At 46.3% G+C, this 27,473-nt stretch overlaps 1 protein-coding gene across 3 annotated transcripts in view; it reads right to left on the bottom strand.

Moving 5' to 3' along the window:
• TUFT1 (tuftelin 1) overlaps nucleotides 1-27,473 on the bottom strand; it is a 42,101-nt gene that overhangs the window by 8,241 nt on the left and 6,387 nt on the right. For 2 of the 3 annotated variants that reach the window (XM_033135864.1, XM_033135865.1), the window contains exons 2-6: nucleotides 8,039-8,113; nucleotides 5,948-6,052; nucleotides 3,978-4,064; nucleotides 1,974-2,045; nucleotides 311-427 (exon numbers count right to left, since the gene is read on the bottom strand). In XM_033135864.1, the coding sequence (XP_032991755.1) occupies nucleotides 311-427; nucleotides 1,974-2,045; nucleotides 3,978-4,064; nucleotides 5,948-6,052; nucleotides 8,039-8,113 (456 nt within the window). Of the gene's footprint in view, nucleotides 1-310; nucleotides 428-1,973; nucleotides 2,046-3,977; nucleotides 4,065-5,947; nucleotides 6,053-8,038; nucleotides 8,114-24,152; nucleotides 24,258-27,473 lie in introns of those variants that run through there. The other variant, XM_033135866.1, reaches the window with a different exon arrangement.

The following is a 27,473-nucleotide window of genomic DNA, read 5'->3' as shown; positions in this document are numbered from 1 at the left end:
AAGTCCCAATATGATGTGAGGAAGGAATATTAGTTTTAACAAGTTGGCATTTTTGTTATATTTGTTATGTTTGTTATTAATGTAGTTTTGTATTTTTGTATGTTTTTAGTAAAAAATCTCTAATAAACATTATTTTTTTAAAAAATGAATGTTATTGCGGGTCGCTCAAACCGCAATTTTGAATAATGATTTTTGTAGGGTAAGGTTGCGGGGTCCTGGGGATGAACTTATGGAACGAAGGGAGCGCTGACCCCCAAAAACGTATGGGAACCAATTGGCCTGATCCAGCAGGTTCCTCTCGTGTTCTGACCTCGTAGGCGGCTCTGTCCGACTGGTGTCGCTTCTCGGCCTCCTGCAGTTTCGTGAACAGCTTCTTGGTGGTCTCGCGCATTATCGAGATGTCCTCTCCCGGGTACGTCGGCTCATCCTGAGGGGAGGTATGGTTTTTGAGCAGAGGGGACCTTTCTTGGCCAGGGGGCCACATCCCCTTCTGGGGCAGCTTCCCGAGGGCCGCACACCAGCAGTGGGCGGGGCCAGAAGCAAAAGTGGGCGGAGCAAAGAAAGGGGTTGTTTTGTCTTTTCATTTACAGGTAGGTAGCCGTGTTGGTCTGCCATAGTCAAAACGAAATAAAATAAAAAACTCCTTCCAGTAGCACCTTAGAGACCAACTAAGTTTGTTCTTGGTATGAGCTTTCGTGTGCATGCACACTTCTTCAGATACACGGTGCTACTGGAAGGAATTTTTTATTTTATTTTGTTTTGTCTTTTCATGATAGGTTTATAGACGTACATTCAGGCTTCGTTCTCAATCCTTCATCCAAGCAAGCAAGAGACATAGGATTGAAGGACACTCTCCGGCCAGGCACAGAGGCCTGGAGGGGCACATTTAGCCCCCCCCCCCGGCCTGAGATCTCCCCACCCCTGAACTGCCAAGGAAACGATGGGACTCCCATTGTCAGGAAACCCCCCTCCCCACGGCAGGTAGCATCCTGGGATCGCTTGCAGTACAGGGAACCACTCCCTTTGTTCACCAGCTCGTCATCCCCCTCCTCAGGAGGAAGCGACCATTCCTCCAGTGGGGAGGGGGTGTTGGAGGCAGGAAGTTGGCGCAGGGGCTCTGAAGGGATAGCGGAGCCTGAACACCATGGGGGAAGCGGGGAACAGGGACAGGTTCCCGCGCCCTGAGTTCGCAGACAGGAAAGACGTGGAAGGGGGAGGCGGGGGTTCAGGATCCCGCGCCTCTTTTGCTGGACAAAGAACCGGAAGGGTTCATTCCCGGACTCTGCGGAGGGATGAGATGGACGTTTGAACTTTTGCTCCACTGTAAATATCTGCACAATACAGAACTTAGTTTTTAGAAGTTCTGCGTTCGGCTGATTTCTCATGAGCAACCACTGAACGTCCTTACATCCATCTCCCCATCTGATGCTGACATCCAGGATGGGGCAGTGGTTAGAGTGCCAGACTAGGCTTCAAATCCCCACTGGGGTGACCCTGGGCCGGCCAGCATCTCTGAGCCTAACCTACCTCACAGGGTTGTTGTGAGGTGGGGGGGGGGGATGAAGAGAAAGGGAGAGGCACATAGGCCACCTTGAGTAACATGCAAATGAGTCACAAGCAAGCTGGCTCACCTTGCCCACGGCATTTATTAACTGCATTAACATCTTTCCTCCTCCCCACCCCCCAAGAAGTTCCAAGGCAAGGTACCGGGCTTTCACTTCCTCAGCTTCTCCTTGTCGGGAGGCCCAAAAATCACCCAGCGGCAGAGTGAGGATTCCCTACCCCAGTGGCCGGAGGCTCTAACCATTGCACCACACTGCCTCCCCTCTCCCCTAACTTCAGCGAGTGAACAGGCCGGCCCTTTTGTGGCCAGCCCAGTTTCTCCCCAACCTCAGTTGTTGCAGACACAGAGGCCACCTGTGGACACCAGCCATCCCTCCCAGCGCCACGGCCACAGACGCTCGTGTACGGACCTGGCATAGTGACATGCTCCGAAATGAGGTAGTTCTGTGAGGACGGACCCCGTTTGGCTTGTCCAGCGTTTTCTGTGTTTAAAGACATACACACACACAAATAAAGTAAAATAAAATTGAAAAAGGGACCAGGCAACAACTCCTCTTTCCTGACAGACCTCCACACGGAGGTGTCTCTCACACCCTTTTAATCATCCAGATACAGAAACCATATTTATTGCCAGGCTTTTGGCAGCTGATGGGTTACGTCATTTTTAGGGCAGTTTTTAAAAGTACATTATTTATCACAATTATTTTAATGCTTTTTTGCTTTTTCTTCCAAATTGCCCTGTGACCATTTTTGGCGAAGGGCAGTATAGCAACCACTTCATTGTTTTATTAATAAACTGTTATAATAATTGACACCAGCGATGTGCAGTTAATATGCGACTGAGTAACAGTGTGTCTGCACTTGAACTATGGTTCCTGAGGTAAAGGAGCAGGATTATCCCCATTTTGGGGAGCCACCTGGAAACAAAATGGCGGACTCAACCTTTTGGAACTGCTGCGATTTGGACCCCTCTTAGCGTTTTGTAACCAAATTTGTCAAGGCGGTCCTTGGGACTGAGGAGCAGGGTTTTCTCTATGCCCAGATACTACTGGGTGCCATTTTGAACCAAGATGGCGGACTCAACATTTCAAAGCTGCGGGGTCCATGGGGGCTGCAGCTGCTGGCTTCCTGAGCGACGGCAGGCACTCCCCACCTCCGCTGGGCTCTCCACCCCAACACACAAACACACATGGCCCCCAGTCACAATCTCTCAGCTTGGCTGACCTCACAGGGTTGTTGTGAGATAAATTCTGGGATTTTTTTGGTGGGGGGGGGGAGGAAGACCTCCGTACATCGTCCTTGAATTCCTCGAAGGAAAGAGGGGATTCAAACATAACCAAACCCTTGCTCTGCTCCCCCTCTGGCTCTCTGAAAGAACCGAGCAAAAACCTCTCAGGCTAATCTGTGGCTGCGGACCCCCCAAAACTCTTGGGGAAGGCAGGGGACCTTGCCGAAGGAACCGCCAACACCTTCCGAGCGGGGAGAGGCCCCGGCTGCGCTGCGAGGTGTGGCATGCAGGCAGCTGGGCCAAGACAGGCAGACAAAACACAGAAGGCAACTCCTGACAGATCCTTTTTCCAGCTAGCAAAGCAATTAGGGCCTCGAATCCGGCAACTCTTCTAAGGCGGGCGTGAGTCAGAGAGCTTCTTGGTGCAAAAGAGGGGTGGGGGGAAGGAGAGAGAAAACACCCTTTGGTGCCAGTTAGGCGGAGCAGATTTCTATAGCCAAGCTCCAACGCAAGGCGTTCCTCTGCACAAAAGTTTTTGCGTTTTGCAACTTTGTCTTAAGGGCCTTCCTTACTTCCCGGAGTGCAGTGATACCCCGGGTTACGTAAGCGATCCGTTCCGGGTCGCGGTACGTAACGCGGGCGTGCGTATCACGAACGCACACACAAAAAACCCAAACCCCGGAAGTGCGATTTGAGCACTTCTGCGCATGCGCGAAGTGTGCAAAACGCTTCTGCGCATCCAAGGGTCACGTGCGCTCCGGAAACACTTCCGGGTTGCAGGCGTTCGCAACTGGAACGTCCGCAACACGGGGGGGGGGTACGTAACCCGCGGTTCCACTGTATTTGCAGAATGTATCACCAAGAATGTGCAAATTTTTTTTTTCTGGGATGGAATCTGTGCATTGGTGGGGAGGGGAGAAAAATATACGGGGCAGCAACAGGTTTCTACCAAACTGCTGAAGAATCAAGCCTCCCTTTCCGGCTGTAACTGAAAAGCTGCTTGCCTCTTCAGCCGCTCCAGTAAACTTCAAAAATGATTATGTTCTTTCTGCCTACACACACACACACACACACACACACACACCCTTCAGTGCCCCGTTGAGTCTGTGCCACCAGCTTCCTCCGCTTTGCAAATTTACCTCCCCGCTACTTGCCAGCACACATTATTTAAAAGGACACTAATTACCGCTTGGAGATGACAGCCGTCACTTTTCAGTTGATGGAGGCTCTTTTCATCCTGGGCCCTGTCCTCAGCTCGGGCTCTGAGGTAGACCTGAGTCACAGAGGAGAAACCACAACGCCCATGAAGGGGGAAGGAATGCTGCCCCGATAGGAAGGAGGCAATCTTGGCGCAAGATGGGACAGGCGCACGCTTGAGGAACGGCTGCAGATCAGGGCTGGGAAGAAAGCTGGAGCCCTCTAGACCAGGGGTCAGCAAACTTTTTTCAGCAGGGGGCCTGTCCACTGTCCCTCAGACCTTTGGGGGGGGGCAGACTATATTTTGGAAAGAAAATATGAACGAATTCCTATGCCCCACAAATAACCCAGAGATGCACTTTAAATAAAAGGACACATTCTACTCGTGTAAAAACACCAGGCAGGCCCCACAAATAACCCAGAGATGCATTTTAAATAAAAGGACACATTCTACTCATGTGAAAACACCAGGCAGGCCCCACAAATAACCCAGAGATGCATTTTAAATAAAAGGACACATTCTTCTCATGTGAAAACACCAGGCAGGCCCCACAAATAACCCAGAGATGCACTTTAAATAAAAGCACACATTCTGCTCATTTAAAAACACACTGATTCCCGGTCTGCGGGCCGGATTGAGAAGGCAATTGGGCCGCATCCGGCCCCCGGGCCTTAGTTTGGGGAGCTCTGCTTTAGATGCTGCTGGACTCCAAGTCCCATCAAGCATGGCCAGCCACCAGGGCTGATGGGAGCTGGAGTCCAGCAACACCAGGAAGGACGTAGCCTCCTCTGTAAGCGTCACCTACCCAGCCTTGTTGCTGAGCTGCAATCCTTCCCCTAACAGAAAAGATTCTGGTCCTCATGTTTCTAAAAAGAAGTCAGAGCCACAGCACCTGGCTCCCCCTTGCAAAGCATCCTGGGAACTGCTGGTTTGCTAAGGGTGCTGGAAACAGCAGATGCGCAAGGGGGCAAACTACAGTTCCCAGGATCCCTTGAGGGGAAGCAAAGGAAGAATGGATGCAAAAACTTTGGGAACAGGCAGAGAAACTTACCGGAAGAATAAGAAATCAAGATAACAAACTTTTTATACAAGGATGGAAATGGTTTATTGAATATTGACTGATAAATTGTAAACAGGTAAGAACATTGGCAGGATTATTGCAATATAACCTGCAGTTTTATACGAGCATATATTTAAAGTAGATGAATAAATGAGCAAACTAAGTTAATTTGGATATGCAAGAGATATTAAAAATAAATTTAAGGATCCGCAGAAAGAGGGGGAAGGAAGTCAAGTTATGAAATGTTAAAATGATTGTAAAATTATTGAAATAAACCTGAAAAGGATAAATAAAATAAAATAAAATAAAATAAAATATAAGGAGTCCTTGAGGGGAAGTCAGGTGCTTTAAATGTACGGCATGACCTTAAACAGGAACACGGGAAGCTGCCCTTCTACAGAGCCAGACCATTGGGGTCCACCTACCTCAGTGCTGCCTACACTGGCTGGCAGCGGCTTTCCGGGGTTTCAAGAAGAAGTGTCTCCCAACCCCATCTGGAGATACGAGGGTGGGGGTGGGGAATCGAACCTGGGACCCTCTGCATGCAAAGCAGGGACTCTCCCACCGTGACACACACACTCCCCCTAAAAATGAAGCAAGACTCCAGTCCTCATGGTCCCGAGCAAAAGGGCTGCTTTAAGCAGAGGCACGAGAAGTTGCCTTACACTGAAGCATCAGGGCACATAGCTCCTACACTGACCGGCAGCTTCAGGCAAGGGCGTCTCTCCCAACCCTACCTGGAGATGCTGGGTTTTTGCACCTGGGACCTGGACTACAAGACCCTCCCTGAAAAGCTGGTTCCTTCCTTCCTATTTCTCGCTTGCGAACAACACCCTGTCTGCTAAAAAAAAGCTGCCGGTCTCCACTTGGCGAAAGTAGAGAGCCGGCAGCAGCTCACCTTGATGATTTCCTCGTCGCCCTCGTTGGATTTGACGTACTCCGACGCCAACGCGTGGCTGTTTGTGGGCCGGTTGGCCACCATGGCAAAGGCCCTTCCCACCGGCTGAGGGAGACAAAATTGGGGGGGGGGGGAGAGAAAGGCACCATGTGAGCAGATTCCCTTTTCTACTTTCCCTTTGGATCTCTCCGGGGAGGCACGCCTTGAAACGGCCAAGTCAGCGGTGGGGAAAGCTCGAAGGGAGGTGGCGAGGGACCCGAGGGCCACACTCCTTCCCGGGAAGCCTCGTGGGGGCCGCACTAAAGCAGGCCGATGCAAAAGCATGAAGGGAAAGGGCTCTCAAGCCTGCAAATCAATGAAATCTATGGCGCAACCCGTCTTTAAAAAACAATTCTGGGCAGTTTCCCTTAAAATTATCTTTCAATGGCACTGGACCTTGCAAGAATAAATTCTCCACTGGTGTGCTGGAAAGGCTGTGGAGAACGAGGTTCCTATTTTCATGACTGGCAGGAGTGCGCTTTTGGGAAAAAGGTGTTTTATCTGACCTCCAAGATCGCTAAACAGACCGTTTCCCCAAATTTGGCACCTGGTTTTATTAGATCTTACTCTCAGATGCAAAGAAATAATTTCCTTCTTGCTCATACCGGCATTTGGTCTCCTTCCCTTCCCTCCCCCCCATTTTATTAATGAAAAACAAAAACATTTAAATGCCCTGATCATCCCAAGAATCCTTACAGACAGGGGTATAAGGACTGAAAATGTTTAAGGAGTCAACATGGCAGCAATGTGTAATTAAAGCTTATTATTAGGAAAATTTTATAACGCTGTAGCAACGGACAAAGTTATATTGCAACTTTAAATTTCATTTGAAGTTTATTGTCATGACTTGCTTTAATATTAATTTTAATAACAATAACAATTAATAAATAAAAAAACAACCTGCAAATCAGGCAGCTCTCCAGCCCTGCAAAAACCAGAGATTTCTATATATAGACACAAACACACCTCCCTCTCCTCATTTAGGCCATCAAGAAGCAAAGTTTAGAGTTCAAGGGCTTATTCCAGCCAAGCCAAAAGACTTGCAGGTTGGAGGGGGGGGCGCTGCATGGCTGGTGAGGGGCGTGGCCTAAGGAGAGTCCAGAGCACTGTGGCAGGGAGTCCCAAAGGACCGTATCTGGTCCCGAAGGCTGAAATTTCCTCCTTCCCGCCCCTGGTTTAAGCCCAACGTCATTTTCAGGGGGGTCACAGTGCTGAGGGAGGGGCTGACCCCACACTCCCAAATCGCTCCCCACAACGAGGATCTGGACATTTTATTTTACGCCACATTTAACAAACACGGCTTCTTCCCAAAGGAACCAGGGCAGTGCCGGATTTACGTATAAGCTAAACAAGCTATAGCTTAGGGCCCCGCTCTCTTGCCCCCGCCCCAAATATACTTCTTCTTAATTGTCTTTCACTATTAATATACCGTATTTTTTCCATGTATAACACGCCCCTGTGTATAAGACGCTCTCTATTTTGGGGAAATCAAAATTAAGAAAATGGGGGGAGATTGCCCCTGTGCATAAGACTAACCCCCATTTTTTAAACATTAAATTTTAATTAAAAAAAAAACCCTAGTCTTATACATGGGAAAAGTACAGTACTTCTTAATTGTATTTCAGTTCAACAAAATACATATTTTGTTATGGCTTTAGATACCAATTAGGCCCATCAATTACCATATAGCATATATTCAACGCCAAAAAAAAAAAACAGCGACAATTTGTTGTTGACAAAGGACAGCTGGACATAGAAAGGGCCCCGTTACCTTCAGTAGCTCAGGGCCTCATCAGACCTAAATCCGGCCCTGATCCTGGGAACTGTAGCATTTTAAGGGTGCTGAGAGTTGTGAGGAGACCGTCCCCCCATTCCTGTCACAGAGCTACAGTTCCCAAAATTCCCTAGTAAGGAAGATTCAGTCAAGCTGCTGAGAATGGCAGCTCCGTGAGGGGGGTCTCCTGACACCTCTCAGCGCCCGCAACAAACTACAGGTCCCAGGACTCTTTGGGGGCAGCCGTGACTGCTAAAATATTCACAAAAGCCACTCACCTTTTGCTTTCCTTGATCGCGCCTGTCCCCAGGAAGGTCATTCTGGAGGGTCAGCCTTAGTATTTTCACACTGTCCTGAAAAACAAGAAGGCCACGCTCAATTTGTTGGCTTAGCAACATATACCACTATTTCATTTACAAAATTGCATCCCAAAGCGATCTCTTATATAACAAGGTTGTCATTCAAGGCACCGCTGCTGATTTCGTTCGTGGATCGCTTCCCCCGAGGCAGCCCAAAGCAGTTTGCGGCAGGATCAGAACATCACCAACAGTTATACAGAACTGCATATGCAGTCTATAAAATATATATATATACACTAAAATACAAAACACAGTCTCAACGTAACGGCAGTTGCTTGAAATCAACTTGGAACCATCTAAGAGAGAAGCAAGCCGGGACGGAGGTTTCAGAAGGCTGTTGGAAGAGGAACTTGTTAAGCAGGTGCCAAAAAGACAACAGAGAAGGAGCCTGTCTGACACGTGCAGTGGGAGGGAGTTCCAAAGGGTAGGGGCCACCACACGGGAGGCCTGGTTCTGTCATGGTGTGAAGCAGATCTCCTGATCTCAAGGCTTCACGGGATGGGTTGATTTTACAGAGCGATCTGAAGCAAGGGAAATGAAGAGTTTCTCCCAATGGGGCACTATTATGAACAAATCATGCTTATTGCTTTTTTTTAATAAATGATTTTTATTATTTTATACTATACTACTACAAAAAATAAAACATACATTCACATACGTTTTCCAATTTTGGCTAACACAGCGTGACTTCCCTCAGACTTTCCACATGGCTTTCAGAATTATATCTTAATATTATACTTCTTTAATCTACCATTGCTTACATTATCATAAATCTCATGCATACTCTAACTACCATACTTACAATAATATTTCTACACATTAACTACAAAGCTTCTTGAAGTCCTGCTAGCGTATTCAACTGCAAATTGTCTTTCAAATAGTTCGCAAACTTAAGCCAGTCTTTGATGAACTTCTGGTCCCGCTGTTCCCGGATTCTTCCCGTCATTTTGTCCAGTTCTGCATATTCCATCAATTTCACTGTCCAATCTTCTTTCGTCGGTATTTCTTCTTGTTTCCACCTTTGTGCTAGCAAAATCCTAGCTGCAGTCACTGCGTATTGGAAAGTTTAATGTCAAATAATGCTTATTGCATTCGTCTGCAAATGGACACCGATAGCAAGACATTGCTTGCAGAACTGCTTTGGGTGACTAGCAATTCTTAGAGAACAGCTGCTCTGCATGCAGAAGGCCCCGTTTAAACTACCCCCGCGTTCAGAACCATGAGGACTGGAGTCTTGGCTTTGTTTTTGGAGAAGGTGGCTCAGGGGCAGAGCGGCTGTTTTGCATGCAGAAGGTCCCATCTTCCATCCTTGGCGTCTCCAGGAATGGCTGGGGAACGTCCCCCGGCCTGAAACCCTGGCAAGCAGCTGCCAGCCAGTGGAGTCAGCACTGAGCTAGAGGGACCATGGGTCTGGATCTGCAGGCGGCAGCTCCCCGTGAGCCCCCAGACCCTCCCAGGCCTCAGGCTGGCTCTGCCCAACTTCCACCCTGCAGGAATCAATGCAAGCGCCGTTTCTGCCAGAGAGACAGGCACTCATTTTTAATTCATGCGAGAGACAGTTGGCGCGGAGAATTCGTTTCCGCCTCCCCGCGCTGCATAAAGAGCTTAACACGCAGACTTTTCTTTTCTCCTTCTGCCCCTAGCCAAACTTGTTCAGCAACTTGTTCTCAGTCTTGTAAACAAGCGTGAAAATAGAGTTATTTTAGCCACACACAGAGAAACAGAGAGAGCGCCAGACAACACGGCAGAAGAGACGCTCTTAGGTTACGGTGTCTTCTCTCTCTGCGAAGCCGTCTGCAGCAGAGATTGGAGCCATTCGGCAGCTGTGCGCACGTCCAAGAAACTCAGGGCGAACACTTTCACGGCAAACGGCAGCCCACGGCAAGGGACAATGGCAGCAGAGTTGGAAACTCAGGTCTCTATTAAGCCAAATAGCTCCTTGAACCAGGCGCACAGTCACCAAAACAGAATGCCGAATGGCCATTTGGGGGCTAGACGGCTTCCAAGCCACGTTTTTCAACGTGACTTGTTGGTTCCTGAAATTCATTCCGATTGTGCAGATAAAACGTAATGGGAAGGATTCTGCAGGGCGTGTTGCTAATGTGCGGAAACCATCAAGATCCAAGGATCCCCCGGCATGCACCTGCAGGTGGCGGGCGGGCGGGCATGTGCCTGGTGAATTTCGAACGCTGGATGGGAGCTGTAGTCCAAAATCACCTGAAAGGCATCATAGAAATGTGGAGTTGGAAGGGACCCCCAAGGGTCATCCAGTCCAGCCCCAGACAATGCAGGAATCTCAACTAAATCCTACACTACAGGTGGCCTAGGCTTGGTTTACCGGAGAACCACCCTACTTTCAGACACCCACTCAACATCCTGAACACATTTTTTTACGAAATGGAGTGACATGGAAGTGATTGTGACACAACATCTGACACAGGGCCTCTCTCGACAAATTTGCACACCATCTGAGAGTGCGCTGTTGCATTCCTTTCCTGCTTGTGGGCTCCTCGCGAGCAGATTGCTTGAGTGTTGTGGGTGATGGGCCAGATGCGGCCGTGGCCCATTTGAGCCAAGATCCTTCTGCCGTTGAGCTAACACAGCGCTACCAGCACGCCCACAAGTACAGCAAAGCGTGCACATTTGGGCAAGGCGAGAGAGACCGACCATTCCAGGGTAAGAAAATCACCTGCCAACCTCAGCACGTCACACCTCTGTGGAACTGCACACACCTGTTTAGGATACCCGTGACCCCACCTGGACGCCCCGGGGGGCCACAATTAGGAGCGACCCGCACTCCCCCTTCTTTAATCACCAGCAATTTGTACGTGTGCCACCGCCCCTTGGACGCCCGATTCCAGTTGAGAGGGAGGGCGTTGCAGAAGCTGCTTCGAGAGCACACCGTCTTTCAACATGACACAAAAAGGCGTGCCTTAATTACCCGGCGGGCAAAAGGCTCTGTCGAAGCCTATTAAAGTCACTGTCGTCATCTTGTTTGCAGTTTCAAAAAACGAAACGAAAAAAACCACCATTCCAGCACCACGTTGGCAGGCGACCAGGAGTTCGGGCCGACCTGGGACGATTCGTGGCACCAGGGCAAGGCGTCCTCCGCCCGCCCCCCCGTTACACGGTGTTTTAGGGCAGTGCCTCTGACATTTCGGGGCTTCTTCCCTTGTTCTGGGTCCGTCCCAACTCTCGATTACGACACCCAGGGCTTATGAAGCAAGAATCGGGAACAAACCAGGACGGCAACATTTTTTAGGCAAACTCGGAGCAGGATCTCCACAATGTGTCATTCCTCACCCAGGACAACCCAGCTGCTGCTCCCGAGGTACGGAATCCGCCCTGAACAAACGGACTCACATTTGCAAGAAGATATTTGACTTTTTTGTGGGGGGGGGAATTCAGCTGGAGATTGCACCCCATCTACCTGTCTCCTGTCTGGAAAGGAACTCAACCCAGAGAATACGATCAGTATTTCGCTTTCAGTTCGCTGACAATACGTTCTCTCTACGCTGAGAAGAACGTGGCTGGCATAACGTGAGGGCTTTATCATTTACGTAATTTAATTACGCAAGTTATGAGGTTTGGCCACAGCAGAGAGTGAGCCACACGGCGTAGCTTTTGGCAGAAGGCAAACTGCAGGGGAACAGAAACGGCGCCACGTGCAACCAATACAGGGCAGATCAGAAAATGCCTTCTTGCTTCCCGAATCAAAGCCTGCACAGCTGCAGAACTGAAAAATACAAACAGGCTCGTTCTGTGATCCAGGAGCACGCAAAACCCACACATAATATGATGTTGTTGTTGTTCAGTCATTCAGTTGTGTCTGACTCTTTGTGACCCCATGTACCAGAGCACGCCAGGCACGCCTATCCTTCACTGCCTCTCACAGTTTGGCCAAACTCATGCCAGTCGCTTCGAGAACACTGTCCAACCATCTCATCCTCTGTCGTCCCCTTCTCCTTGTGCCCTCCATCTTTCCCAACATCAGGGTCTTTCCCAGGGACTCTTCTCTTCTCATGAGGTGGCCAAAGTACTGCAGCCTCAACTTCAGGATCTGTCCTTCCAGTGAGCACTCAGGGCCGATTTCTTTAAGGATGGATAGGTTTGATCTTCTTGCAGTCCATGGGACTCTCAAGAGTCTCTAAGAGCACCATAATTCAAAAGCATCAATTCTTCGGCGATCAGCCTTCTTGATGGTTCAGCTCTCACTTCCGTACATTACTACTGGGAAAACCATAGCTTTAACTATACGGACCTTTGTCGGCAAGGTGATGTCTTTGCTTTTTAAGATGCTGTCTAGGTTTGTCATTGCTTTTCTCCCAAGAAGCAGGCGTCTTCTAATTTCGTGACTAATATGATAGTGAGCTCCAAATTCTGATCTCAGAGAATTTCAGCTTTTAAAAACACACACACAAAAAAACCAAGGTTCTAGTCCTCATTACGCACAGATAAACTTGCGAGGAATGCAGGTGGCGCCTGCGGGAATCTCAAAAACAAAGAGAGTGGCAGGAATACTCGCCCTTGTCTGAAACAATGCCTTCATCCCCCCCTTTTTTTCTCCATCTCCTTTGGGCTGATGCCTAGGTCAGAAGTTCTCAAACTTTGCTTTCCTGCCATGGGCCACAATAAAATTGCAGAGGGGTCCTGGGGAGGGGGGGGAGAGAACGGCTTGATGATATTTTTTTTCTGCCTGTGGTAGCATTTGCAATTCTTTTTAACCTGTGTTTTTATTGCTTCTTTTTATTTCTTACACATTGTGCTCTATCATGTTACAATCTGAATTTCACAGGATTCAAACCGTAATACGGCAACGCTAAGCAGCAGCAGAAGCAATAAAAATACATTTAGAAACCAATTTGAATATCTGATGCTATATGAATATTTGATACAATGGGGGGGGGCACGTTCTCCTAACAACTCTCAGCAGCCTTAACAAACGTCCCCGAGCAGAATTTGTTTCCAGTGCTTCAAATTCATGGTGTGAATGTGTCCGTACACAACTCACAAATAAAAGATCCATTTCTGCGCCTACAGTAGGCTTCCCCAACCTGGTGCCTGCAAAATGGATGCTGCTGGCACTCCAACTCCCATCATCCCCATTGCTGGCGCTGCCAGTGGATGATGGGAGTTGTAGTCCAACACTTGGGGGGGGCATTATCTAGAGCAATGGTTTCTTCAACTTTGAGTCCCCAGATGTTGCTGAATCACAATGCCCATTAGCACATGGTCAAAAGTCGCTGGTGTAAAGAGTGTTGATATCTCCAGGAGATTCAACTAATTGCAGATTTTCTTCCAGCGCTGACTACCTTTTCTCTGTTTGGGTCACTCGCTCCAGTTCCTGAAATATGAGGATTTGTGGCAGAGAACTAAGAGCCCCGCCAAGAATTCTGAAGGCGTGGCAGGTCAACCGAAGCGGTTATTAACCTGGTCTCTATAGCAGCCATCGCCACGCAAACACAAAATACACAGGTGAGATTCTGCAATCGCCCCATATATGGTAAAAAGGGGGGGGGGCAGAACTTCGCAGATCTGCTGGGAGTTTCAGGAGATGAGTCACTCCATTCACCAATATCAAGGTGCAAAAGTCCCTGGGGGAATTCTATATCTCTACACACACACACACGCAAAAAGAAAACCAACCCAGAAAATACAAGTCAAGATGTAGAAGTTAATATTTTGTTAACGGTCAATGAGCTTGCTCTATGTAAACAGCCTAAGCATGTTACAGGTAGGTAGCCGTGTCAGTCTGCCATAGTCAAAACAAAATAAAAAATCCCTTCCAGTAGCATGCACACTTCTTCAGATACACATCTGAAGATGTGTACATGCACACGAAAGCTCATACTAAGAACAAACTTAGTTGGTCTCTAAGGTGCTACTGGAAGGAATTTTTTAATTTTTTTATTTTGTTTAGCCTAAGCATGGAATTTTTTCCTTCGCATCCGAGGTTAATCTTAAGCTTATATATTTGGAAGCACGCCAATAACACTTTCTTTAACAGCCATGGCCTCCCCCCCCACCCCCGAGAGAATCCTGGGAGCTGTAGAGCTACAATTCCCAGCACCCTGAACAACCTACAGTTCCCAGGGAAAAGCGCAAACGCAGGTGTAAGTTCTTAGGTGCAAATTCTTCTAGGTGGCCAGCCGGGATGGGAAAGGTGAACAGGCACAGAAGTAGAAATTCCCTTCACAGCAGCAATATGTGGCTCTGCTCGTTGGGGCTGGTGGGCATTTATTTACTTACGGCATTTGCACCCCGGTTTTCATGGCTTAACATAGATTCCAAACAAGACAGTCCCTACCTTATTATTATTATTATTATTATTATTATTGTTATTATTTTAAAAAGACACACAAGGGAAAAGGGACAGGGAGGGAAGAGGAAAACTCAAGCACCTATTTCTCAACAGGTGTTTCTGTAATGACCAAATGCTGGCACAGTTCAGGAACAGGAGATGCCTGATGGATCTGGGTCTCCAGCAAAGCTGATGAGATGAGCCCTATTGCTTCCCATCTCTCCCACTGACACAGCCTGATGGAACGGCTGTCCTCAATGATAGTTGGGGGGGGGGGAGGATGCCTGAAGGAGCAGTTCTGCCACACCGGAGGCAACGGAAGGAGCTCTGCTTCACAGCTGTCATCCAAAACCTGTGGAGCAGGTTGGGGGTGGTTGCTCTGGCCAGTCGCTCAATTTTCTATTTTATTTCTTGGCTAGGGAAATGCCCGACCTTGGAAGCAATCAACTCTAGCATCCCAGTTCGGAAGTCACGCAAACATTGGCAGTTGCTGGAGATCTGCACCGAGAGTCTGAAAAACACCCCCTTAGCATTTTTGCACAAAGAGGCATAGCAAAATCAATTCTGTAACTGAAAAGAGCACAGCACTAACTAATTACATCAAGCAGGGGCTGTGGGTGGGTGGTCTCTGTCACAGCGGCACGCAGATTTCCCCGGGTTTTCTTTCCCAAGCATCGGTTTCCAATGCCTCTCCGTTCCCCTTTGCCGTCCACCGCTCAGCCAGATTCCTCTTTTAAAACCTCAGAAGGGATCGTTTGCTGTGTCAGGAGAGCTGTGACGCGCTCCCGGATCTGTCATTTCAAGCCGAGATGCGATCAGCTGAACGCGATGGCAGGCTTCTGGCAGAGGCAAGGCAGCCAAACCTGAGAAATAAATGACTAAACGACCAGCACGCCGCAATTTAAGTCCCAGGAGATGTCTTGATTACGCAAATGCAATTCTCCCCGAGTTCCCGGCACAATTACCCACTCGACAAGGGGCACGTTACAGAAAGATGACAGCCCCATTTTCCACGCCGGGTTGTAATTATCTTTACATTTCTTGCTCCATCAAAACCCATTTGCGAGCAACGCTTATGAAAAACATGAGGTCAGAGCGATAAGTATTTTCAAGACACTAATGAGCAAAAAACCAACAACCAAACCCCTATTTGTAGTTTTTTTTTCCTCCCAAGTTTAAGCGGAATGGATGCCTTAAAACGGCCGTGGGGATGGCCACTTACACTGAGCAGATGCTGTCTCCGGGTAACGAACCTGACTCATTTTTTGAAAACCCCTCTGAGGCTTTTTACAATCAAGATTTGTATAAATTTTATGAAATAAATAAATGTATTTACTTCTTCTCTAAGACCGGAACCGATAAAAAGGGAGGGTGGTGTCTTAACTGTGGTGGCTCCCTGGGGGAGAAGGAGCAGTCGGGTGCAGGTAGGAGTGCCAGACTAAGTTCAGAGTTCAAATCTCACCTCAAGTCACAAAGCTCAACGGATCAGGGTGATTAGGCTGAGAGGGAGGGATTGGCCCACATTTACCGTATTTTTACATCTATAAGATGCCCCCATGTATAAGACGCCCCACTTTGGGGGGGGATGTATCCGTGTATAAGACGTCCCCTAATTTTTGACATTATTTTTTAGGGGGAAACCTAGTCTCATACACTGAAAAATACAGTAATCAAGTGGAGATTTTGATGCAGGTGATATTTTCCAACACTCACCGGTTAAAAAGGCACCAATTGACATATTTTAGCCAATGTGGTGCACTGCTGTATACTGGTCATCAAGACCCGGGTTCCAAAATCTACTGCGTGAACCTTAAGTCGGTCACACAGTCCTACCTCACAGGGACGTTGGCAGGAGAAGATGAGACCACGTATGCTGCCTTGGGAAAACTGGAGGAAGGGCAGGTTAAATAAAATTTAAAAAAAAAAACAGCCACCACCTGATAAGACGTGAACAGAAGAAAAATTACGGCGGCCTCCTTTACAAGGCTGTTGTACAGAGCCTTCACATTTTCTCTTCTGACAAGGCAGCAGGGCTTAGAGCCCAGCCAGAAGTCTTTTCCACAACACTCCGACTTGAGGTGGGTTAATTGGAGATACTGGGCACTGAACCTAGGAAGAGAGGCCAGCTACTAGTCCTCAGTGTGCATGCATCATCACCAGTATCCACCCAGGCAGGATTTTAGCCACAGAATCCCTCTGGGTTTGTTGTTGTTGTTGCTGTTGTGTCATCAACCTACATCACAATCTTCCGACTCCCAAACGCAAGCACGTTATGTATTTGATAATAACGATAAAAAGGTAAAGGGACCCCTGACAGTTAAGTCCAGCCGTGAACGACTCTGGGGTTGCAGTGCTCATCTCGCTTTACTGGCCGAGGGAGTCGACCTTTGTCCGCAGACAGTTTTTCCAGTTCATGTGGCCAGCATGACTAAGCCGCTTCTGGCATCCAAGCCGCCTGCGTCCCTACCTGATAATAACTAACTCCCAATTGCAAGCATGTTCTGTATTTGATAATAACTAACATTTATATAGGAGCGATGCGGGTGGCGCTGTGGTCTAAAACCACAGAGCCTAGGGCTTGTCTATCAGAAGGTCGGCGGTTCGAATCCCCGCAATGACGGGGTGAGCTCCTGTTGCTCGGTCCCTGCTCCTGCCAACCTAGCAGTTTGAAAGCACGTGAAAGTGCAAGTAGATAAATAGGTACCGTTCCGGCAGGAAAGTAAACGGCGTTTCCGTGTGCTGCTCTGGTTCGCCAGAAGCGGCTTAGTCATGCTGGCCACATGAGCCGGAAGCTGTACGCCGGCTCCCTCCGCCAATAAAGCGAGATGAGTGCCGCAATTCCAGAGTCGTCCGCGACTGGACCTAACAGTCAGGGGTCCCTTTACCTTTACCTAACATTTATATAGGAGTTCAAACAGTTGATGTGCGCAAAGTATATTAAGAGAGATTTCCCCAAATGTTTGACCGTTGCTCACTGTGAGATGGGACCCTGGAGCTTTCCACCAAGAGGTTACTTCCATGGGAGGGTGAGTGGTCCTTTCCCCCCTGCAGCATTGAACCCTCAATATATTGCTACTGTGAAAAGTTGATTCATCGCCCAGCCTGCAAGGCTCTTGTGATCCAGGATGGAATTGCAGAAAGGCCACAGGCACCTAGTGGACAGTGCCTGTGACGTCACCACTAAGGCCCCCTCGGTTGCTAGAACGTGGATACGTTCACACAGTAGCCACAAAACTGGCTCATCCCAAAACAAGAGATGCTGGGATCTTATAACAGGTTTGGGATGGGCTTAGCACACAAATGATGAAAATAAGAATTGTCAAAACAGCCGCTTTCCTCAAGAACTCAAGCTGCGGAAGGGTGGAAGAAGAGGTTTATAAATCCACCCTGCAGAGAGGAGGAATGCTATTGTTATGACCCTGCCTAGGAATTTTAAAATACCTCATTGGAGTCCTGAGATACCACAGCTGCATTCAGTGGAAGTTTATCTCTAATTTCCACCTTAATCACTTATTGTAGCAGAGGGGGCATTTGCAAGACTGCTGGGAAAACTTGAAGTGACAAAATTCGGGGCACAACAGTTGCCTGCGGGATGTGGAGTTAAACTGTTTTCTAACGCAAGGCAATTGCAATGTAAACAGAACGCTGGAAATCAAGATGTAAGTGGTACAATTTATAACCAGGAAAAGTAGCACACACAAAAACCCCACGTTTGAACGCAACCCATGCCTTGTAAACTAAAAATTGTTTTAAAAAAAGATACTGTTTTCCAAATGAAATCTGAGTCACAAAGACGCCATTTCAGAAGTCTGGGATAAGCCAGGAGTTCACACTCGTAACCCTGCCTAATAAGAACAGAGGGTCACAGTAGGTAAAAAACAGGTAATTTTCCTTCTCAATGATCACACAATACGTCCATGGCTAAACACCGTTTTTTGAGGAGTGGGCAGGGAACAACCATCATTGGGGTGAGGAGAGGAGAGTTGCATCCTAGCTAAGCATTCCAGTTGCATATTTACATTATTTTATTTATTAAACTTGTTAGTCTTTTCTTAAAAAAAAAAACAAAGCCAACTCAAAAGGCAACAAGCGATCATGAAAACCAGCATAAAACAAAACAAAAAGACAATTGTGTTTTTAAAAGGCAGGATTAAACATCCCACCCAATCAAGGAGCTTACAGATAACTGAAAGATGAAGGCCTTGCAGAAAAGAAGGTTTCCTAAAGCTTTCATAGATATTTACCGTATTTTCCGGCGTATAAGACGACCCCCCCAACTTTTCCAGTATCAATAGAATTTATTCAACCGTCAGTCAGTACACAATCAACACCCATACAAAAATTTAAACGTCTAAACATCTCAAAGAGCTTAACACTAAAACATACAATGAAAAGTGGATTATACATTTAGACCCATGTCAATACTGTCGATTTTAACCTTACAGCGTTTAAGGGCCAAAAAAAGAAATTTGGCCAACAAGAAAGTTGTGGTACCAGTAAAGTTGTTCAACAAAAACCAAACCTGTCTTTCTCTGTCTACTAGGCTAAGATGGCCTAGGAGTGGAGCTGTAAGTTTTTGTCTAAGATCTGCCAGTTAAAATATAGATCCAGTTACAGGGTAGCCGTGTTGGTCTGCCATAGTCAAAACAAAATAAAATAAAAAATTCTTTCCAGTAGCACCTTAGAGACCAACTAAGTTTGTTCTTGGTATGAGCTTTCGTGTGCATGCACACTTCTTCAGATTAAGGCATGCACACGAAAGCTCATACCAAGAACAAACTTAGTTGGTCTCTAAGGTGCTACTGGAAAGAATTTTTTATTTTATTTTGTTTTAAAATATAGAGTTTGAGATATACTCAACCGCAGATTCTCCACCCGGCGTATAAGACGACCCCCAACTTTCGAGAAGATTTTCCTGGATTAAAAAGTAGTCTTATACGCCAGAATATACAGTGGTTGGTCTCTAAGGTGCTACTGGAAGGAATTTTTAATTTTGTTTTGACTATGGCAGACCAACATGGCTACCTACCTGTGACTGGTTTCCTAAAGGAAGCAATGATGGGCATCAGGTGAGGCTCCCCTGTTTCTAACCAGAAGAGATGGGTGCCCCTTTTGAGGTTTTATTACTCTCTCAGCAGCATATATATGCTAAAATCCATTCAGATGCCTTCCTCCTTCAGCTTAAAATTAAGGTTTGTACACCTGCCAACTGACCACTTAAATGCTGTCAATTCGCCAGCAGTCAAATATTCTAGGAGGCTTGACAAAGTGGACTGCTGTCTACTTAGCAAAAACAGCCTTCGTTCCAGGTTTGCTTTTAAAAAAATGCTTGCTTTATTTGGCTTAATAGCCTTTCTTTAAAAAAAATTATTTTTTAAAAATGCTTTGCTTTATTTGGCTTAATAGCCTTTCTTTAAAAATTGACTTGAAGCAGATTCTGTGTCCCAGGATCAAATGAAAAACGCGTGCCATGATCTGTTTATTTATCCGAAGCCTTAGGGAGTGTTGTGCAAAGTTGGAACGTTGAATAAAAAGGAGCTGAACTCCTTTGCTTCTGAACCAGAGTTAGCGACTTTGTTTTTGTGTTCTGCCTACATGCTAAGCCTGCTGATTATTTAAAACTCTAAACGATTTAAATCACATTTCTGTTCCAACAAAAATAAACTGCCAAATGCTTCACTGTTACTTGACTGGTCAAATGGATAAATCTTTCTTTCTTTTTTTGCTGGGTCAAATGCCCAAATTTTTATCCGGTGGGTGATTCAAGCGACAGCTACCCATTAAATAAAGGGGGGGGGAAACTCTCCTTATCTGAAGACATGTGCATGCACACGAAAGCTCATACCAAGAACAAACTTAGTTGGTCTCTAAGGTGCTACTGGAAGGAATTTTTTATTTTTTATTTTGTTTTAACTCTCCTTCAGAGTGGTGTTGTTGTTGTTCTACTTTTTTAAAATGCCAAGACACGGAAAAGGAATGAGCAGTAAATTAAGCCAAGGACAAGGTTGGAAGGGAGAAACTCGTTTTCTTGGCCTTTTAAGGTGATGAGATTTGCAAGATGGTCAAAGTTCATGCTTTGATTCAGCAATTTCAAGAATTTGGGTGGGCAAGAGAATCTGCAAAACCAGATAAGAAAACAGCAGAGACAGAGAACAAGATAAGGAAGAAGACAGAGAGGCAAGGTGAACTATAATATCCCTACCTACCTCTCTAAGGAGAGTAAACACAGGTAAATTTAGCTCTCGGGTCAGACCAACCTGGGCAGTTTGCAATTCAATGCTCTATTTGCAATTAAGTGGCACGCAAATTCTGTTAAACAAATAAATTAACGAACACAACAGACACCAACTCTGTTTTGCAAAAGTGCACGACATTAACATCCGCCTGAACTTGCATTAATTTTTTTTTTAAAAAAAATTCCACCATCCTTCCTTTCAACTCCTACCCCCGCCACACCCCTTCCCAAAAAAAGGCCTATTTCAGGAACAGCTTGTCAATTTGCCCTCCTCATCTCCCAAATGAGACATCAGATAAGCAACCATTTTCCTCCTGGAGGCAGCAAGGAGTGGCATCATCATGTCATTATTGGTGCCATCCCAGAGAGCTTGGACGTGTCAAAACAGCCAACCTGCAATTCCTTCAGATAACAGTTTTAAATCATGTCGGTCTGTACAGTTTTAAATCATGTTCAGCTTTCCGCTGCTTCTCGGGCACCCAAGAAAAAAGACTCATTCCTGCATCTCACAGCACAAAACACTCCTATCGAAGACGCCAAGAAGTAGTACGATGTCGGAAAATGCGTAGGGACCCCCCTCTTAGCAAGCCAAGCCTCAGTCGCTGGCTCCCACCCCCCTACAACTAAATCCACCCTGGGATTTATAGACTCACAGGGATCCTGCTTAAAGAATTTTATTTTTGCCGGGGGGGGGGGAGTGGGAGATGGGAAATCCCCAAACTCACCAAAGAGAGATGATCACTGGGCAGCCTTCCGAGAGTGATAGGTAATGGTGGGAGAGTCCCTAAAACAGGGTGGATCCGATGTAAATCAAATTGATTTAAATCACGATTTAAATCACTAGTTAGTAAGACTTGATTTAAATCTTTTTCTTTTCAGAAAGACACACTATTGCTGGTATAATCTTAATATTTACAACCAGATGAAGGTTTCATTTTTGGAATAATACATTTTCAGAGTAGTTTTTACAGTTATATAAAAAAATTACTATTAGCAATACACAGACAGATAATTATGACATTATTGTGAGGTTCAATAAGTTAGCTGTTTGTATTTGGACAACTTTTCTGCTGTACTTTATTGGAAGGAGAAAAATAATCATTTCCTTAATAACAATTGAAACAATTTGTTTAACTAAAGCAATAACATTATAGCATACGTATCCATGTTTGTTAACTGATGTGGTTAAACATTTTTTAAAAAATATATATATATTAGACTGAGTTTTAGCACACATGAAAAACTTAAAACAAATCCTTATTTCCTGATGAATAGCCTTTGGACTATAATGTAACCAAAACAGAAAACAACCTTTAGAAAGATTTTCCCTCCAAAAACATTTTATTTAAAAAAATCTGATTTAAACCCCAAAAAATCCTATTTAAATAAAAAAATAAAAAATAAAAAATCACTTATTTTTATCCACCTGGCCCTAAAGTATGTCCTAGAAAGGAGAGAGGCCTTTAGTAACTGCAACCTCACAAACCTATGGAGTAGATGTCATACAACAAAAATCACTATGTCAAAAGGGACAACACAACTGCGGTGAACATTGGTAGTCCTCACTAACTCATCAGGTGGCCTGAGGGAAGTCATTTTCTCCTGGCCTCCATTTCCCCCACTGCCACCTGCAAAATGGGCACACTAAAGTTTTCCTTCCTTGCTTCCAAGGGTTACTGTTAAGGCCGGATGATATATACAGCACATGGAAGAGCTGAGAAAAAGGTTTTGTGGAATCCTTCTTCAACTGAAGCAAGGCAATTATGTCCTCCTAAATCTAGCCAGTGCCTTTGACATTCTGCGCAGATCACCCTGCAAAATAAATACTTCTCAAAACTGTTGAGCCTCTCAAATATTAAGTGTTACAACTCAGAAGTCACCGCAAGAATATTAGTAATGAATTAAACAGGACACCCAAGGAAGAAGCAAACAGAGCAATCAGATCAGCAGGCTCATGCATACATATAGGCAGTGATCCTAGCTACACCTAGGTAAAGGTAAAGGGACGTCTGACCATTAGGTCCAGTCGTGGATGACTCTGGAGTTGCAGCACTCATCTCGCTTTACTGGCCGAGGGAGCCGGCGTCCAGCTTCCAGGTCATGTGGCCAGCATGACTAAGCCACTTCTGGCGAACCAGAGCAGCGCACGGAAACGCCGTTTACCTTCCCGCCGGAGCGGTGCCTATTTATCTACTTGCACTTTGACGTGCTTTTGAACTACTAGGTTGACAGGAGCAGGGACCGAGCTACAGGACCTCATCCCTTCACCGGGGATTCGAACCGCCGACCTTCTGATCAGGAAGCCCTAGGCTCTGTGGTTTAACCCACAGCGCCACCCATGTCCCAACCTACTCAAAAGTAAACCCCCCAGAATTCCATGGGGAGTTACTTCTGAGCAATCAAACTTAGGTTTGAAGCAATAGATTTATTCTTTGAATCTTGAGTCTACTAGACTAATACAGGTTCAGACTGTCAACTTTCCCTTTTTTGCGGGAAATTGCCTTATTCCAGAGCCATTTCCCATTGCAAAAAAAAAGGGAAAGTTGACAGCTCTGCTAATCCCAGATAAAAAAATGTTTCCCTAGTTGTCTTTTCCATACCAATTATGAGTTCTTTGGCCCAAAATTGTGGATACCATGCCTTCCCCCCCCCCCCGGGCCAAAAAACTGTAACCTCTGCTTTAGGGGTGTCTTGCAAAATAAGAGACAGACAGAGACTAACAAATATACAGTACTGTATATGTCTGGAAGTTCTTGACATAAGGGCCAACTGCACATGCTCAGAGGCAACCTTTACGAAGTGCAACGACAGCTAGTATTTACATTACGAGTAGCCACCACACAGCACAATCTACTTATTTAACTGAGTGTCAACTGTACTTTCAAGTAACAGTGCGATCCTACACAGGTCTACTCAGAAGTAAGCTCCGCTAAGGTTCAAGGAGTTGTACACCCAGGGACAAGATTACAGTCCAAGTGTTTATAGGATTCAACCTTGATCTGTCAAACACAAATCTACACTTCTGGCTGCTTTTAGTACTGCATTACAATCTGATTTTGACTTAGAACGGACTTGTTTATCTTTTAGATAGCCGTTTTCTTTTTACACCTCGGGCGCCGCGTTATTCTTAAATACAGTACTGCATTTAAAAACACACACACACAATCGCAATGCTTCATTTTTCTTTTAAGTATCAACAGGGCACATCGCTTTCAAAGAGTGTTAAGAAACACGAGTTTCTTAAGAGTTGTGTTTAAAAAAAAGCAAAGTTACCAAGGAACGATGTTTTACAAACGGTAAGGGATTTTTAAAAAATGATATTAAACAATAAAATACTTGCTACGGGACCTGTTTCTTACTCTTTACGATTGCCACAGTATTGCAAAGGTTTTGAATAATAGAGAGAAGTAAGTTTTATTTCAAAGTTTAATTATTATATATAAAGCCTCGAGCAGGGGAGGCTGAAAAGCTGCAAAGGAGCCCACGTAGTCGCTTACCGGGTTCTCTCCCTCCGGTTGCAGATCCACCAGCGTGCAAAGGCTCCTCGCCCCGTTCATTGCAGCCTGCCTTTTCTACCCACTCCGCTCCCGGCGACGCTTCCTTACGACTAAAGGAGCATCCGGCCACGCCCGCTCTTTATATACCGGCCACGCCCAGTTCCCCTCCCCTGCCGCCTCGGCCACACCCCTTCGCCTCCTACCCATCCTGCCCTCACTCGCCCGCCAGCGCCGGACACGCCCATCCCTTCGCTCTGCAGCGTCATCTCCCCTCGCGCTGGCCCCGCCTCCACGCGCTCGCAAAGGCCCGCCCACCTTTGCCGTCATCCTTTTGTCCGTCGCCGCTCGGCATCGCCTTAGGCTCCGCCCTCTTCCCCGCCCAACGCGTTTTTCTCGCACATGCGCACTTGGTTTCTAACCTTCATATTAATACATTTGCAATGTACAGTACAGTTATTCATTTATTAAATAATTGGTTAGTCACATGCATAAATAGTGGCGGCGACGTGGGAAAGTCTGAGGGCAGGAAATTGCCTCTAGAGTCAGGATGCCTGCCGTCCTCAGTGATCCAACCTTCAGTAAATAATAATTCATTTTAATATTTTCAATAATTATTAATTATTGGCTATTAACCAATTAATAATTACGTATAAACTCATTATTAATAAAGTTTTGGCTGCTTGTTGCGATTATTAATAAACATAATTAAGAAATTACAATTTTATTTTAAAATTACAATTGTAATTGTTATTGATTAACCTTATTAAATATTAGTAATAGTCATGCATTAGTTACTGATTATATTGTATTGTAAGCTACCTTCCAGGCTCAGGTAGTTTACGGGTAAACTGCTTTGCTCAGGGATCGCTTTAGTTTTCATCGCTTCCAGATACAGTACACAGGAGACACACAATTGTTTTGCAAACAGCATCAGTCAGAGATACACAAAACAACACACTGTGGCAAGGCTTTTATTGTTCGGGTTGTCTGTGTGTGTGTGTGTGTGTGTGTGGAAACTAGGTTCCTATTCCAAGGGGAAAATAGCTCAGCTGTTAGAACATGAAGCTCAATCTCAGGGTCTTGGGTTTGAGCCCCTCATTGGGCAAACGATTCCTGCATTGCAGGGGGTTGGACTAGATGAGCCTCGGGGTCCCTTCCAACTCTACAATTCTATGAATCTCTGAATAAATACACACATATACATATACGCAGCAGTGTTGTATAGCGGTTAGAGTGCTGGACTAAGATTGGGGCATGTCCAGAGTTCAAATCCACACAGCCACATGAAGCCCACGCTGGGTGATGTTGGTTCAGTCACAACCTCTCAGCCAAACTTACCTCACAGGGTTGTTTTGAGAATACAAGGGAGAGGGGGAGAAGCACATGGACTCCCTTGAGCTCCTTGGAGGAAACGTGATGGGGCAGAAATGTGATCATGAACATAACTAAATATATAAAGTAGAAACACCAAGCACCACATCTCAAGAGCATGTGCAGAGGGCATTTTGCCCATGCTATTAAGCAATCGCCTTCGGGCACAGCTCCACCAACCTGACACGGAAGGTGGCCGCCTGGAGCCATCGTTGGCCCATAAACCCAGGACTGCAGCTTGGCAAGGGCAGCCTGTGAAAGTTTGCTCCCAGGCCCTGAAGCCTGAGCTCAACAATATGTTTTGTTTTTCTGACAAGGGCCACGTGCCCTCAGGATGTAATCTGGCAGATGCCACAAGCCAAGTGAGTGGCATTCTCTCTCTCTTGAGTGGCACATCTCATTTCAAATGCACCCGCTGCGAGGCATGCTCTTTTCAGCTGTGCAAACCTCCACCCCCTGCCCACCCATCAATGCCCGTAGGTCCCAACAGCGCCTGGCAGAGAGTGTGAATCTGCTGATTCTCTCCACTGGGAATCAGTCCTGCTTTTAAGAATGTAAGAAGAGACCTTTGGCTGGATCAGGCCAGTCTCCTGTTCTCACAGTGGCCAAGTGCCCCTAAGAACCCAGAAATCTAGATAGACTGCCTCTGGAGCTGGAGGTTCCATAAGAACATCTGAGGAGCCCTGCTGGATTAAGCCAAAGTCCCATCTAGTGTCCATAAGGAACAGCTACACATTGCTGCATTGGCGGGGGTTGGACTAGATGGTCCTCAGAGGTCCCTTCCAACTCTCTGATTCTAGGATTTCGGATCCCACAGAACATAGCTACCAAGCCTAGTAGCGCTTGATAGCCGTCCCCCTCCTCCCTGTATTCATCCAATGCTCTTTTAAAACCCTCCAAGTCCGTGGTCATCGATCTGAATCTGCTGAGCAGGGTCATCCGGAGATTTGGAGTGCGCTGTCATCAATTCGCTGATAACACACAGCTCTTATTTCGCCTTTACATCAGAAAGCGCAGCAGTGAATATGCTGGTTTGGTGTCTTATTTCAGTAATGGGCTGGACAAGAGCCTCGAGCCCTAACCTCCAGAGCTGGAGAAAACAAGCTTGGCTCCCTCTTTCCATGTGATAGCCTTTGAGATATTGGAAGACGGCGATCACATCTCCTCTCAGTCTCCTCTTTTCCAGGCTAGAATTACCCAACTCCTTCAACCTTTCCTGATAAGGCTTGGTTTCCAGACCCTTGATCTTCTTGGTTGCCCTCCTCTGCACACCTTCCAGTTTGTCAACGTCCTTAAATTGCAGTGCCCAGAATTGGACACAGTATTCCAGGTGGGGTGTTTGACCAAGGCAGAATGATGCAGTACTATTACTTTCCTTGATCTGGACTCTAGACTTCTGTTGATGCAGACTAGAATAGTGTTAGCCTTCTTTGCTGCTGCATCACACTGTTGACTCACGTTGAGCTTGTGGGTCCACCAAGACCCCGAGATCCTTTTCACATGTACTGCTGGCAATCCAGGTGTCCCCCCCCCCATCCTATATTTGTGCATCTGGTTCTTACATTTGCCCTTATTGAAATTCATTTTTCCAGTTACAGGTGGGTAGCCGTGTTGGTCTGCCATAGTCAAAACAAAATCGAAAATTCTTTCTAGTAGCACCTTAGAGACCAACTGAGTTTGTTCCTGGTATGAGCTTTCGTGTGCATGGGTATCTGAAGAAGTGGGTATGCACACGAAAGCTCATACCAGGAACAAACTCAGTTGGTCTCTAAGGTGCTACTAGAAAGAATTTTCGATTTTGTTTTGAAATTCATTTTGTTAGCTTGTGCCCAGTTCTCCATTCTGTTAAGGTCATTTTGAATTCTGATTCTGTCTTCTGTGAGATTAGCTACCCCTCCCAATTTAGCATCATCTGCAAACTGGATGAGCCCCACCCCCCTCAATTCCTTC

The sequence above is a fragment of the Lacerta agilis genome, chromosome 17 (assembly GCF_009819535.1).
Source record: "Lacerta agilis isolate rLacAgi1 chromosome 17, rLacAgi1.pri, whole genome shotgun sequence".
Taxonomy (NCBI): Eukaryota; Metazoa; Chordata; class Lepidosauria; order Squamata; family Lacertidae; genus Lacerta; species Lacerta agilis.
This window is presented reverse-complemented; position numbering and strand designations above follow the sequence as displayed.